A 16349-nucleotide genomic window follows, 5' to 3' on the forward strand; every position below is an offset into this window, starting at 1 on the left:
CCCCACACCCCCAGCTCGGCAATCAGCTGTGGAGGGGCCTTCCCCCGACCCTGAACCACAAGACACCAGTTGCCAAGCTGGGAGGGCGCAGGAAGTAAATCAGAAGTGCTTCTGGTCCACTTCTGGGTCTGCTGTTGAGCGTACTAGGGAGCCCCCCCCGTGCTCCTGTGGAACACTCCATCTGCCCCAGCATTGCAGCATTCACAAGCCACCTAGTACCTCAAGGTATGTAGAAAAAACATTTAAAACTGTGTCTATATCTGAATCTCTCCGAATCAATTCGGAGGGTTCCAATTCAGTTTGGAGAGATTAAAGGGTCTCCCGATTCGATTCGGAGATTCAGCCACTTAATTGGGCCAAATCTCTGCCGAATTGAATCAGGAACTGAAGCTTCGCACAACCCTAGAATGTGGAATATAGTAGCTTGCTCCTGGAGCTTCCTCTTTCAGGTGAGACAGAAAAATGAGGCTAGCTCCCCTCATAATGATGAACCCTGGCCATTTTTCATAATTGAAGGTTTTGCAATATATTTCTATTTGCATAGCTATCTCCATAACTTATAGTTTACACAGGGCTTGTCTACACTTGCATGTACAGCGGCTTCAATTTACTGTGCAGTAAGTGGGAATAGGCCGGCATCTACATGTGCATACATTAAAGCATATTCACCAAAGATGCATATTAACCATAGATAAGGTTCTATGTTCTGGAATGACTGATCTGCATAGTGTAGGGTATTTTTTCTGGTCTTCAGAAACAGAGCACTGTTTTGGTCTGGAACAGAATTGCAGGAGCACAGAGAAACTTTTCTGTTAACACAGACATCAAAGGCTTGCAATAGAGTGGTGTTCAACAGCTACACAACTTAGTCACACTTATGTCAGAAGAATCAGCTGTGCCTTCCTGCTGCCAGTGAGGCAAAGCAGGTATAATAGAAGCCAAGATCTGGCTCACTGCATAATTATTTTGTTCACCTCTCTCAGCCCATTTTCAAAGTACGCAACAGGATGGCTGACGCTTTGGCAACCTTCAGTCAAAACGTCACATCGCTCTTTCAGTTTGTTGCAAATGTTAATAGTTAATGGTAAACTCAAGTACTACAAGCTTTGATGTAACAAACACTATTGTCCTATCTTCCAGTCCTTCCCCCATAGCATCTCGTCTGAGATTACTGTACACTATTGCTTGACTAAGTCAGCTTGAGAACTACAAAAAGAAGTTAGTCACCTGTCAGCAACTGAACAATGTTAAAAGTTGAACTGTTAAATGCAAGGGTTCTTCTCTGGTGCTGACTACTTGCTCAGGAAGCATATTCTCTATTAGTATTTCAATGTTTGGTCCACAGATATAAGAAAAAAAAATCTTTCCAAATGACTGGCTAAGCTGGTTGCCCTTGTTACAAGGGCAAAGCTTTTCTGTGTAATTGTTTATGCAAGAACATCATAGAAATACAGAAAAGAAGTTAGAGGGCTAAGTTCATGAGTAGAAAAACCTAAAACCCATTAACTCATCAGGGGTTGTTATTCTAGCAGTGGGAAAAAACTGTACTGTTCTGGGATTTTGAATAGATTGTCTGGCCAGCCAAAATGCACAGAAATAAGCTTAAACAGTATTGCTTTGTCTGTAATAACTGAATTACTCAGTCTAAAAGAATGATACATTACTCTAGAATAAGAGCACAGAGTAATAAACAGCACATCAGAAATGCTTGTGTATGTCAATGTTATTGAACAAGTGGTCGATAAAGTGTGTTCTATGCAGATTCATTCATAACTACTGAATAGTGTTTATGTTTAGTATTCAAATTGCTATGTGTTCTGGTTCTGTCTCAGATCGTGGCTTCCACAAAGGGCACCGAATCATTATGTGCAGCAGACTATTTTTTGATGGAGGAAAAATCATTTATATCTAAAGAAAAGAGTGACTGCAAGAAACCACCATTCCAGAGAATTATTGGTCCTGAGGAAGTGCTAGTACAGATTTTAAATAGTTGGTTCCCTGAAGAAGGATACATTGGAAGAATTCTTTTCAAAACCCGAGAGGAAGTAAGTCTCTTCTGTGAAAACTATCAGTTACACATGTAGCTAAAAATGATGACCTGAAGAAGGACAAAAGGAGCACGATATCTGTTCTGATAACTGGAAGTTAATCCCATTGTTATGTACAAAATTGAAAATCAATGCAACAGCTGAACAGTTATGATTCACCAGCTTCCCATTTAATGCACCCACATAAAACCAGTTTGCTTTCACACAAACCTGCTGGCCTTAAATGCAATATTGTATCTTTTTCATTATAACAATAGTACCTGATCAGCACTGGGTTCTTGTTGTACAAGGCAATCTACAATGTAATGTGATGGATGTAACTGTAGAGAAAGAAAAAAGCACAAATGAATATCATACTGACTAGAATAGAAGAATGGTATATACAGCACGGAGGCAGCAGGCGCTCTCATTTAATGTGGAAGTTAGCTTCAGACTAAGCACCTCAGCAATCAGGAGGCAGGTGGAATTGTCAGTGCTGACAGCAGAGGGAAAGGGTTAGGAAGAAGTATTTTACCAGTTTCAGTGCTGGTAAAATATTCATGAGACATCTTCCAATACATGCTAACACATGGACTTGGAGGTAAAAAAAATTAAAGGGCTGTAGTGAAATTTCCTTATTTTGAAAGGTAAGTTCTGCTAAGCATTCAGCAGAACTAATTTAATTTGAACATGTAAACTTACACTGTGCGTCTAAATATCAATGTACCCAAGATGTCTGTATGGACCAATGAAAGATGAAGCAAGATGTCAAAACCTTCCAACCAGTCCAATTTCAATTTTGCTAGGTATAAATTAGCTTGTGGGAATTCTAATATTATAAATGCCTTTGTCTGTCTGTCTGTCCATAACACTTTATTCACGCTCTGACTGGCTGACAGTGTTCTCACAGAAGGCAGACTGCTGCCATGATGGAGGGGACACAGGTGATGGAGCGAGGAGGGGGGTAGGGGGGTGGCCAGCTGCACTGGCCTCGTCCCCCTCCTTCCCCCCTGCTCCTTGGAGGTGGTGGACGGAAGGGGAGGGGTTGAGGCCAGCAGGGCTGGCTTCGCCTCTCCCCGCCCTGCCCTCTGCAGGAAACGTGTGTGGGGGGAGCAGGCCCAAGCCCAACGCGGTGGGGAGGGCAGTGGGCCAGGGCCCAACACAGGGGTGGGAACAGGCCCAAGCAGTGGGGGGAACAGCCGGCCTGGCCCGATGCAGCTGCAGCAGCTGGGGAAGGGAAGGAGTGGGCCTCCTCCCCCGCCTTGGGCCCAGGACCACTCCTTCCTCACCCCCTTCCCCCACATTGGCCCCAAGCCTACTCCTCCCATCCCTTAGTGGGCCTGCAGCAGCCTGGCTTCTTCCCACCCTCAGGCCCGATCCTGCCCCGCACTGGTCCTGGGCCTGCTCCTCCCTTCCCCCAACCGCTCTGGCGGGAAGCAGGTCCAGACCCCAAGCAGCAGGAGGGAAGGAGGAGGGGGCCCAGGGCTCCATCCCCACCCCCTCCCCGCCACCCCCCATCATTCTTGACAGGGAATCGCCCCCTCCCTGGAGGTGGCGACAACCGAGTGGACATAAAGGGGGGGCAAGGCCAGCAGGGCTGGCTTCACCTCCCCCCCTCCCTGCAGGGAGTGTGGGGGGGGGGGGAGTGGACCCAGGCCCAAGGTGGGGAGGAGGAGAGTGTGCCCGGGCCCAGTGCAGGGGGGAGAAGGCCCAGGCCCAGTATGGAGTGGAGGTGGGGGGGAGTGGGCCCAAGCAAGGGGAACTGTGGGCCCGACCCAATGTGGTTACAGCAGCAGCCAGGGGAGGGAAGGAGTGGGCCTCCTCTCCCCCTCGGGCCCGGGCCCACTCCTCCCCCACCCCTTCCCCCACGGGGGGGAGGAGCAGATGTGCCGTGGCATTGGCACTGATGGTGGGGCCAGGTGAGGACGGGAAAGGCCAGGCCACTGCGGCACTTGGGGGGGGGCAGCTGTGAGGGGACGAGTGAGCCTTCTCCCCCTATCGGGCCTGGGCCCACTCTTCCCCAAGCCTGCTCCTCCCGCCACTGCCACCCCAGCTTCTCTCCACCCTTGGGTCTGGACCCCAAGCAGCAGGACAAAGGGGGAGCCGGCCCAGATGGGGAGGACCCTGGGCTCTGTCCCTGCCCGCTCCCCCCCCATCATTCTTGATGGGCAGTTGGCTAGTAATTCCATATTTGTTCAGCTGCTCTTCATACAAAGCTCAAGCTCTTTTTTCCCCTAACAACATAAGTTAAAAGCCATCTAGGATCAGCTGAGGATTTTGTTCTAGAAAACACCAAAGCATAGCAGTCTCTGCTTTAGGCAATGGAAGTACATGAAGAACTGCCTGGAGAAAATTTCCAGTTGGGGCGCTGACTCATGTGAGCCTTAGGGATAAGGAAATGGCTCTGGCTCTTTCCCCAACCAGCTGTTCTCTCTTTAAGACTGCTTACCAGCTAACTTGCAGTCTCAGAACTAGAAACAAAGCATCTACAAAGGTACCAGGGAACAAAAAGGCTCACAGCACCTTCCTTTCTCCCTGGCAACTGTACAAATTAAACATTTAGCTGGAAGAACATACATAAAAAAAAAATACCCCAAGCCATCTTTCTGGTCCTCTGCCCATTCCTGGTTCTGCACAGCACTACAGGTTTCAGAAATGCACACTGCGAGTATTAACTTGGCCAATGTTTATACAGAACAATTGTGTTTACTGAAATGCAGCCATAGAAACAGCAAAATCTGAATTCCCAGGATGTGATAAGAACCTCCTCTAAATTCAACCATTGGTACTTTTCTGACCTCGCACATTTCTGATTTTTTCCTTCTCGTCACATTTTAATGCAGAATTTGAATGAGAGAAACTTCTTTCAAGAGGAAAAAGAAGAAGCAAATATCAGCTCTGAGGATGATAGTTTCTTTGTTCAAGTGCACGATGTTTCCCCAGAGCAACCTCGCACTGTCATCAAAACCCCCAGATTTAGCACAGCTCAAGATGTCATACAACAGGTATGAAATATGTCTTCCTGCTTCTTCTGTTTCCAGTCAGTAAAGGTTCCCTGTCCGTGTACATAAGTTTGGTTTCATACAAAAAGCGGGTTTTTTCATAGTAACTGGGCTAGATCTTCATTGAAGGTCCCTCATTTCTGGGAATCTGCCCAGTAAACACACTGAGTTCCTTATGTTTTGCTTTCCTTTTTTTTTTTAAACAGACTCTATGCAAAGCCAAGTATTCCTACAGCATTCTGAACAATCCCAACCCAAATGACTATGTCCTCTTGGAAGAGGTGACAAAAGAGCCAACAAACAAAAAGTCTTCAACACCTAAACCATCTCAGAGGATTCTCTCTGATCAAGAGTGTGTGTTCCAGGCTCAGAGCAAGTGGAAGGGAGCAGGGAAATTTATCCTGAAGTTGAAAGAACAGGTTCAGGTAAATGATTAAAAACCCTTCTGTAAAATACAGAAGTGGCATGTGAGCAACATCTGAGAAAGGATATATGTTATTTGCCAATCAAAAGGCACATGGTGAGAGGTCAGATCATGTTTTGTTTCATCCTGAAAATATAAAGTTGATTCTGCTTCATTTTTGTACATACGACATGGTTAAATTATGTAACTCATCAGAAAGAATCCCCCCTTAACTGCAGAATTGGTCATTCCAAGCTACTGAGAAGACAGAGTGGGAATGGAAGGCTGAATATTTTACCCATTGTAATATTACAAAAGCCTTAATCGGTCTGTCTGTCAGTAACACTGTGTTTACAACTCTGATGGGCTGTCTGAATCAACTGATCAGAGTACTCCAAGAGCATTTGGGACAGGAGGCAGCAGTGGCACTGTGCCGCCATAATGGCAGCGATGAAGCAGATGGCCTCACCCACCACCTTCCCCCTTGGCCTGAGGCAAAGCGACAGAGCAGACAGAGGGGCGAGGCCCTGCCCTCCCCCCCCCCGACCCTGCTCCCTGGAGGTGGCAGTGAGAGAGTGTGGAGAGGGGCAGAGGGGATGGCGATGCAAACTCCCCCCCCACCTCTGGGAGATGGCAGAGGAGTGGTATGGTGGGTGGTGGTGCTCCATCCCCGCAGGGTCTCCAGCCCCACCCCCCCAATCATTCATGGGAAGGCAAGGCACATGTGAGGAGAACGGTAGCAGACTCAAAGGAGGGAGGGGGGAGCGGGCCTGGACCTGATGCAGCTGAGGGGAATGGGGCCAGATGTGGAGCTCTGTCCCCCCCACCATGACAGCGGGGACTGAGCGGCCAGAGTGGGTGGGCAAGGCCAGCATCGCTAGGGCTCACCCCCCCACTCTGGTGCACGGGGATAAAGGTGGATCCAGCCTTGCCGCCGCACACAACAGCACCCTGCGCCACTGCCACCCCCGGCTCTGTGCTGGCAGCGCAATGCTGGCCTCGTCCTCCCACTCTGGTGCATGGGGCCAGACACGGGCAGGGAGGGAGAGGGGTATTGTGGGGCACTGGGTGGCACCACTCCGTCCCTGCCCCTGCCCCCATCAGTCATGACAGACAACAACAGGAATGGACTGGGATGACAGCGCGAGGTGGTGGCGTTCCATCCCTGCCCGCCCACCCACCCCCATCATTCTTGATGGGCAATTGGCTAGTATGATATTACAGTACAATGAGCAAACTCCTGCCGTGGAATGTTTTCACAGGCAAGCTCCCACACAGGGAAAGCCTACATGTTTATCCATGTAATACTACTACTGCGAGTCAGCTACCTTTCCATCCTGATTCTGCTAGAGGCTAAGTGTCCTAACAGATGTTCATTTCAATGTTCTACTGAACTCCAGAATTCAAGGCTACACAAGCACTTCTAGGAGACACTTCTTCATCTGGCAGGACTGCAAACAAAATAAGTCACTAAGGGCTCCTGTACATTTTCAGGGAGGCTGCTCCAACATGCTGTAATTACAGTGTGTCAGAGCAGACTCAATTAATCAAGTCTGTAGGACCATAATAATTACCGTGCTCCAGCGGACTCGTGTCACATGTATCAGTGTCCCTGCACTGAAAACGGTGATAGGGTGCTTTAAATTAAAGCTCATTCAACAAGCTTTAGTTCGAAGCACCCCGCTGACATTTTTCAGCACAGGGACGCTTATACACGTGACACTTGGGGTGCTTTTAATTAGCACAGCTTCCCTTTGCACCCCCGCCTCCCAGAGCTCAGGGGCAACCAACATGGGTTCACTGGGGGTAGATCCTGCCTGACTAACCTGGTTTCCTTTTATGACCAGGTCACCAAGTCCTTGGATGTGGGCACTGAGGTGGATGTTGTAACAGCCTTCAAGGCCTTTGACACTGTTTCTCACCCCATTGTCATAAAAAAACTAGGTGACTGCAGCATTGATGCCTACACAGTCAGATGGGTGACAAATTGGCTAGATGGTCACACCCAGAGAGTGGTGGTGGACAGGTCGTGGAGGGATGTGGGCAGTGGTGTCCTTCAGGGTTGTTCTGGGGCCTGTATTGTTCAACATCTTTATCAGCGATCTGGATGTCAGTGTGGAAGGCACGCTGCCCAAATTCGCTGACAACACCAAGATGTGGGACGAGGTGGGCACGCTGAAGGGGTGGGGTACAGAATCCAGCTAGATCTAGACAGGTTACAGAGGTGGGTGGATGGGAACAGGATGGAATTCAATGCAGACAAGTGCAGGTACTGCATCTAGGGAGAAGGAACCAGCAACACACCTATAGTTAGAGAGAAGGTTCAGGCTGGATATTGGGAGGCATTACTTTATGGTTAGTGCTGCCAGGCTCTGGAATGGACTCCCAAGGGAGGTGGTGCTCTCCCCTACCTTGGGGGTCTTCAAGAGGAGGCTGGACAGATATTTGGCTGGGGTGTTAAGACCCCAGCACTTGTTCCTGCTCGGGGCAGGGAGTCGGATCTAATGATCTGTTTAGGTCCCTTCTGACCCTAAGTACTATAACACTATAAATGCCTAAAGACTGTAAACAGATGTTGTATTTCTCCCAGGAAAAAGCCTTCTGTGCCAGAATCCTACAGACATTCACACCCACTGTCCCCCTTTGTGCACCTGTGCAGTGTGCCAGAGAAAAATGCTGCGTCTGTAAGTTACTGCAGCTTTAATTGCGGTTTGTTCCAGGAACAAGCCTGCCAAGCTGTGCCCTTTCCCTAGGCGCTTACTGGCAGAGGAGCAACAATGCAGCTTGGAAAGGCTCTACATGCAAAGGTCTGTGCCACTGCTGTTTTGATTAAGGTCAAAACCACCTCAAATGGGACATCTGTTTACAGCCTAAGTCTCCAAGATGAAATATTTCTTGCATCATTCACTTCACTGAATAGAGATCACTTACTTGAAAACCTGCTGGTTACCTTAATGCTTATTATCTTTCAACTGGCTGCCTTGCCCCCAGTAGGATTCTACAGACCTGCTGAGTCTTAAACTCTCACCACCATCTTTCTAGTTTTCCTACTGTTGTAAAACATAAACTTCAGACAAGGACAGATTCACAATGATAAATACAAGTTCCTGACATTTCATTTCGTTACTTGCTGGCTACTGAAAAAGGTAGCAGTGCTGATATATCTAGACCACTTAGAGAGACCTACACACTGGGAGCAGCCACAGCATAGAAACTAGAGTTCCCTTTCCCCAACAGACATTAATATTTCTTCTGCATTGTCCGACAAAAAATATATCAGGAGCAAAGCTTGAATACAATATATCTGTTACTTAAAATGCACAAGTCATTAGTCTAAACATATCAAACTTGCATGTTCTTTCTCGTGATTCTTGTACGTTTATTTTGAAAACTGCTGCTACTTGCTTTCACAAGAAATTCAAACTATATTTCCAGCTTGAACTACTAGCAAGATGACACATTTGAATTTTTTTGTTTTTGTTTTTTTTACAGGCAGCACGGGAGGATAGAAGAAAAGGCATTTCATTTGCTAATGAATTTAAGAAGTTAACCAAGTCAAGTAGGCAGTATAGAGGTTTCATATCACCCCCTCTGCAGACTTCACCAGATGGTACCCAGAGCAAAGATGAAAAGTCTGCATGTAGTTTGACCTTTAGTGACATCATGGAATAACACCCACAATTAACTGCAATATGCTCTAGTCAGGTACAACATCTCTACTACTTGTTTGTCAATTGTACGCTTAATTTTCAAGGCATAATTTGTACCATATTTTTTTCAAAGGGGTACTTAGTAAAACCACAGTAAAGTACAAGAAGTAATCAAAATAGTTCATTAAAATCTTATGGGTCGTTGCATCCTGCTGGCATATAGCCATCCACGTTTCTATGTTCTGGTGGTGCTATCTAGTCAATATGATTTTAAAGTAAGATAAATTAAAAACTGCTAGGAAATCTGCTTTGACTCCTGTACCTGCATAGTCCTAAAATCTGTGAAGTAATTGGTCTAACAATAATCTGTTCTTAAAAAAAAGGCCAAAACAGGACTGCTTAGCATGCTGCCTGGCTTTACAATGCACTGTCCCAGCAAATTCCAGGGTTCCCATACTGCTCTAAAAGGCATTTCCCGGCAAGCGTTTAAACATCCTCTTTTGCATTATGGGACAGATTAAGCAGGAGCATCAAGATGAACTTTTCTGTTTCCTTGCCACAGTTATTTCCGAGTACATTCTTCCCTTTTAATTTCTTTTCCTTTGTTTGTGATAGCCTAATGCTGAATTGTAGCTAACTGTCCTTTTTATGCACGTAATGTTATAAGAGGTAACATTACATTAAAAAATTACTGTTGTTTCAATTGAGAATAACTTCTCATTTTGATTACTTGTCCATTGGCTTACAGCGACCAGATATTTTCATGGGACTGTCCACAATAATCCCAAGGGATTTCCTAAATTTGCAACTGATTATAAATGGACAAGAAACCTATTTTTAGTAATCCCATTGCAAGGGAATCAAAGTTCCCATATTTCCTTTCCAGTCATGCCCAGCTATCCAGATCCTGCTTATATCTATGTCATGCTATCAAACTTCAAGCAACAACATTTCATTTACAAAATTCTTTGCAAGATTATCTCACTGTACACAGCATGTGTTTATGTACGTTTATTTAAATTAAAATGCCACGTGGTCTCGCCCTCTTTTTAGGTGATTATAAAGCCTTAGAATGGCAAAACCAAAAAGTCAGATGGAAGCCATGAGAAGCAGAGTAAGTGATGAAGAGCGATCCCAGTCATATTCCCTCTTCTTCCACAAGCCTTTTCCCTCGTTTGATAACTGGAACCGACATCGCTGATTACTGAATTAACACCCCTTTCTGCAGTCGACGTGAAGGAAACTCCCGAGGCCTAGACTACTCAGCAACAGCCTTACCTGCACTAAGTCATTAGTCCAGACTATGCTTCCAGAGGCAGACCTGGGAATGCAGAGTGGCATGACATTGTTTCTAGTGTTTGGAAGGAAGACTCCAGCATTTGGAAGAGATTTCTTTCTGCCCCACTGTCTGCAAAGTCTGGAGAGGAGGATAAAGCAGGCTTTTGGATTGTTTGTATGTAAAGCACATGGCTTTGAACAAAAGATATTTTAGTAAATTGCCTCAAGGGAAACTAAAGGCAGAAAATTAGAACTAGACTGTTCTGTTTTGTGTATTATAGTAAAATAATGCACTTTTAACTAAAGGCTCCTGTTAAACACTGTACTAGGTGACTGTAAAAAGATTTTAATATGCTGTAACTTTCGTGGTATCACAGATTTAATTTTGATGAATATATACAAAATACTTCATAGTTATTTATGGATTATTTACTTTCACAAGAAATAATAATGTATAGCAGCTATATACACCTAACTGGTAGTGATACTTTGACAAGGAACAATATTTTCTTTATTCAACTTCTAGTTTTCCAGGCCTGTGTTTAAAATAAAAATGAATATTTATTTTCATGTTGCAAGGTATGTGCCACTATGTAATATATTTATCTTACCTTACTTATTAAAATTGACGAATTCTTAGAGAAAAATTATTCACTTTTCTAATATTTCTTTTCAAGCAAAAAAAGTAAATTTATACTCTTAGTAGCTAAAACTGACCCAAATTTAATGGCATCAGGAAAAATAAAATTGCTTAAAATTTCACTTCCGAGTTCACACTAAAATTGTTTCTTAATAACATAATGGAATGGATGGAAAAATAATTTAAAACTGTTCATCTGTAACATTAGTAGCACAGTTCTCTAAGGTATCTTTTTAATTGAAGAAAAATTCTTCTTAAACCCAGAGAGTATAAAGAACATCTGGACTATTGGATTTATTTTTCAATGTAAACCTTGCTGTTTTTGTTTACATAGAAACACTGTTGTAAAGTTTTGTACATTTGCTGAAATATTATTCTTTCAATATTTTAAGTAAGTTGTTAGCTATGGGTGTCTCTTTTCCTTTTGTGCAAGTAATTAGCATGCTAAGTGTTATTAACAGTAATTCATACCAACTTGTACACAGCTAAAACATCCATCCTAACAGTCTAACTGTGGTGACTAACTTGCTCTGCACACGCAAGTCCCTGAATAGCGTCTAGGGAGATAAGTCATGTAGTCTGATCAACTGAAATGTGGAGCATTCATTGCATCAGAGGTCTTCTGTCCTTCAACATGCCCTTCAGCTCTAACACAAAAAGCTGCTGTTTCTAAGGAGATCACATGTAGTGCAGTTAAAGAGATGTTCACTTATCATTTGGAGAAGAGTAAAAGGTCCTGATTGCAATCTTGTAACAATCCAGACAAGATAAAGAGAGGTACTGAATCCAAGAAATTTAAAGTCAAACAGAAGAAAGCAAAGTACATTTCTAAACATAAAGGAGAAGCTTCATGATGCCAACAGAAACCAATGTGGGAGTGACCCTCCCCTTGTTCGTGTGCAGAAAGTGCCCCCTTGAGGCCATTTCCAACGTCTTTAAAAAGTTGGATAAATAAAAAAAAGCAAACCTGCTCATTGCTGGCCTGGCAGCCCATTCAGCAACTGGCTCCAACACCAAGCATCAGAACTGAAAGACACTATTTGGCAAACAGCTTGTTGGTAGATTTAAATCTCTCATTAGCCCACCTGAAAAACGCAGTAATCTACCAGCTAAGCCTCTTCCAGTATCTGATTCCATTTTGAAATTTAAGGAATGAGCAATATTTTCAAGTAAACCACTCTAGTTTGCCACTTCTCTAAAATCACTGAAGAAGATTAAGGGTAAACTTTTCCAAATGTCTCAGGAATAATGTAGGAACCTATGTCAGTGACTTTACATGAGATTTAAGTACCTAACCTGCTCAGGTTTTTATTTAAAAAAAAAGTGTCTGCACTGTTACGTGCCAAAATACCCTTAAAATCTGCTCTCTGGGTGCTTATGTCTATTTTTAAAATGGAACTTAGGCTCCTAAGTTATTTAAGCATGCTTGAAAATTTTAAGTGACATCTTCAGAATCTGAAGCATCTTATTTGTTCACTGGCAAAATGAATAAAAACGAACAGCTTTCCTTCCCTACCCTCTTCTTCTAATGCTTGTAAATTGGATTCTGAAGTGATCAGCCCCACTGCTTGTGTGATATATGGGACATCAGTCTCCACAGGATTTGTACAATGCAGGACTGAGAGCAAGTAAAATACTAATGTGACAAATCATGCATAGTTCTATATGTACCTTGCCTTTTCTTGGGGTCACATTAGCATTGAGAGACTGTACCGTTTTAAGTACTGTAACTTTAATATGACCTTTGGATAGAACTCAGAAGGAGGTCAGATTTTTTATTTTAGAGTTTCTAAGTCTTTCTTCCACTTCTATCACAGTGGCAGTTTCACACTGTTTTTAACCTTTTTTCCTTTATTGTTTGAAAAATGCCTTTTCAAGCATGACTGTTTTTTCCTGTAAAGATTTTACACTTTTCCATTTGGTTAATGGATTTTTAACCCTATTTCTAATGGCAATGAAAACTGGTTTTCAAAGATGACTAGTTCCTTCCTTCAGGATCTGGGAAATATTATCATTAGTGTCAGCACAGGGCTAGGAGAAGCATCTGTTAATTTACTAGAGATCTGGCAGACAGACCACTCCCATGGGCAGGCATGTTTCAAACATTTTCAGTTCCCATTGATGCTAGAGTTAGAAAAAGAGGGTGACCCTCTCCAGGTTTTAACAAGCAGGTAAAATACTAGCCTATCATCTGGTAACCATTAAAAAAGTGATGGATTCGCACTATTCTCAATTAGCGCACACTAGCTAAGTGTAGAGTGTGATCTATTAATAAAGACACTTTCCTTTGATAGTTTAGTTAGCCATGTACTATTGTCATGAACCACCCAAAGAATAACAGCTACTTATGCTGCTGCACAATCATGCCAACTAGGAGAACATCCTAATATTTTGCCTATACATTTAAAACTAATATGCATTTATTTTTTGGGCATGCATATTTTTTGTGAGGCTATTGATGTAATTTCCAGTTTTTCCCACTCATTAATGTATATAAATGTAGTTTAGTTTGGTTTTAAAGAGTCAACAGCCAGCACCAGCTGCATTTTATGGTCAGTGTTTTCTTTATTTTTGGACAGAAGAAATCAGAGGGAAGCATTCAGTCCCTTAAAAAGACTGTATAGCGATAGTGTCTAAGTGTTAAAGAGGCTTTTTTAATGTTTTTATTAATACAAAAGTAGAGTTGACACTGGGCTGTGGGATAAATAGTAAAACTGATCTTGCTTACCCAGAGGATTTCTTTCCTCAAGATTCATGTCATGACATATAAACATTTCTGGTTCTGTCTCCTTCTGCACTGCAGGCTGGGTGCCTGGTCATGGAACCTGTGGGTTTAAATGAAACACATACATTCTTATCTTTCTTATAAATTACAGGAACTCATTTTTTATAGCAGTTGCAAAAAAAAAAAAAAAATGTAAACCCGGCACAACCTCATTATAATAGACCCTTTAAACAGCAGGAACCTAATTCTTCATTGTGATAATGCAGCAGATTGACTAATGCTTTTATAACTGAACAGCCTCTTTTAAAGAACTTACCTCCCAGTCTCATGGGATTTATTTATAACAAGGTTGAACTGTATATACCTCCCAGAAACATGCAGCTGACAAATAGCAGCAGGATTTACCATACACAGTCCAAATTTGAAAAACCACACACTCCCTGCTACTTTGTAAAAGAAAGCATTTTATTTCTCATTAAATTAGTTTAAAACGTTTTATTTTCCTACCAATGCTTGTATATATTTGTTTTATTTATACTGAGTGGTAACATCAATGCATAACCAGGACTGAGCATTAGTATCTCGAAGTCCTGGCTCTAGAGCTACACAATTGTTTTCAGAATTGGATTAGAAAATGGGCAGTCGCTCAATGGAGTTCTTTTTTTGATTATGACAATTCAAAAATGTGTTAGGTTCTTAAATACGGAAACCTAGATCACTTTTGTTTGTAGTTTTATTACCACTAACATTATTTGGGAGTATCTTACTAACCATCTCTTGACAGTGACCTGCTTCTAGAGACCACTTTCAAATTAGGAAAAATAGAATATTTTAATATGGAAGTTTTTAAACATTTTAGGTTTACATTCTCTTTAAACTCACAATTAAGCTTTTTAAAAGAGAATTATCAGTAACTTTTAATTTCTGTATGAAGCAGTGTCTAGTGTGAACTATTTTAGCTCTAGCTCTCACAATGCAGCTGAGCTTCAACAGATGTTTATTGTTTTTCACTTTGTTGTTTTTAGTCCTGTAAAATTTAAATTCCTTTCAAGGTAGCCCATTAGATGTAATGATGGTGAAGTGTCATTTGTCCATGATAAATATTTTGCAAGTGTTACAGTGCTTCATATTTAGTGAAGTGAACAAATAAAATGCAAAAATAAATTAATAAATGCAATAGCAGTAAATATTTCTCTATCCAATATATATATAGGATATTTCAAACTGATTTCCTATTTGTGCAGTTGTTTTCATTCTACTACTTTAAAATACATCAGCGTTTTGACAATGGAAAAGTACTTTATGCCAGTCTTCATACAGTTTTAAATTTATATAAAGCTGTATTTTAAAACTGACTTTCCACCTGGACTACTTTCTCTATACTGACATGAAAAGTAACCTTGTATTTGTATATGTTTGAAGAATAAATGGTTTGAGATGTCGATTTCTATTTCTGCTTCCCCAAATCAAGAAAATTATTGGTAATGGGATGCTCATTCTGAATATTTTAGAACTTAAAATCACAACCATTCTGGAGTAATTTAAGAACTAAAGAATCAGAGCTACTTACATGATAGAGGCATTTTACCCAGAAAGTGAAAAGTGCATGGAGCACACTTTGTACAATGCTGCTCCACATATTAAACAGGCCCTTTTAGAATCACAGTTGAAGGAACCTCAAGGGTCATCTTGGTCCAACCCCCTGCACAAATGCTACTCCTACAAACAGTTTACATGGTGAAAAAATACATTTTAAGGTCTAATTTATGGCCACTCACAAAAATGTACTTTAAAAATAAAATCTTTGTGCATTTGTGTTGTATTATCTAGAATCATATATGGAATCATTGATGGAAAATTAATGCATGGTGATAAAAAATGCTTCCTACAAAATTTCACAGTAATATATTATTATTTACATCAGTAACACTTAAAGGCCTCAAATTAGGTCCTAAAATAAAGAAACACTTCCAAAGTACTACAGATTGTTTGGCACATGGGAAAAAAACAGCACAGATTTAAAACAGTGCCTCAATGGGACACATCACACAATGCATCTGTAACAGACCTATGTTACAGAACAGTTCTTTGTAAACACTGACTTTCATTTTTAGATTATTTCATGTATTGTAAATGTTATCTGGAAAAAGCTAACATAAAAATGATTTAAAACATAGCTGCTTCTAAGCCAGAGGTTCCCAAACTTTTTCTTATTGTGTACCCCCTTCCAGATTTACCAGCTGCCTGCATACCCCTACCGGCATACATTTTATATTTCAACCCCTTAAATGCCAATTATTATTATAATGAAAATTAAAATCCACCATTACACAATTTCTCCCATGTACCCCCACAGAGATGTCTTGTGTACCACTAGGGTTATGCATACCACAGTTTGGGAACCTCTGTTCTAAGCCATCAAATACAGTAGTAGAAAGTACTCTGAAGACACAAGGCTTTATATTTTTCCCTTGAGCCTCTCCAGAATCCTTGCCAAGGTGCTGGTTTATTGAAGGTATCAATGTATGCTTCGTTCACCAATGTCCAAAACATCAAAATAGGGTAGGATCCCTTCAGCCTATGAAGAATTCCAGTGGACCGGCACATACCATAAAGATTTCAGT

At 42.1% G+C, this 16349-nt stretch overlaps 1 protein-coding gene across 1 annotated transcript in view; it reads left to right on the forward strand.

The window, feature by feature from the left end:
- Window positions 1–15175, forward strand: part of PLCE1 (phospholipase C epsilon 1) — a 275495-nt gene extending 260320 nt beyond the window's left edge. The window contains exons 28-32 of the mRNA XM_019556091.1: window positions 1833–2045; window positions 4871–5032; window positions 5236–5454; window positions 8925–9137; window positions 10136–15175. Coding sequence (XP_019411636.1) covers window positions 1833–2045; window positions 4871–5032; window positions 5236–5454; window positions 8925–9104 — 774 coding nt within the window. The 3' untranslated portion in view covers window positions 9105–9137; window positions 10136–15175. The remainder of the gene's footprint in view (window positions 1–1832; window positions 2046–4870; window positions 5033–5235; window positions 5455–8924; window positions 9138–10135) is intronic.
- The last annotated feature ends 1174 nt before the right edge of the window (window positions 15176–16349 follow it).

The sequence above is a fragment of the Crocodylus porosus genome, unplaced genomic scaffold, assembly GCF_001723895.1.
Source record: "Crocodylus porosus isolate Cpor-Errol unplaced genomic scaffold, CroPor_comp1, whole genome shotgun sequence".
NCBI lineage: Eukaryota > Metazoa > Chordata > Crocodylia > Crocodylidae > Crocodylus > Crocodylus porosus.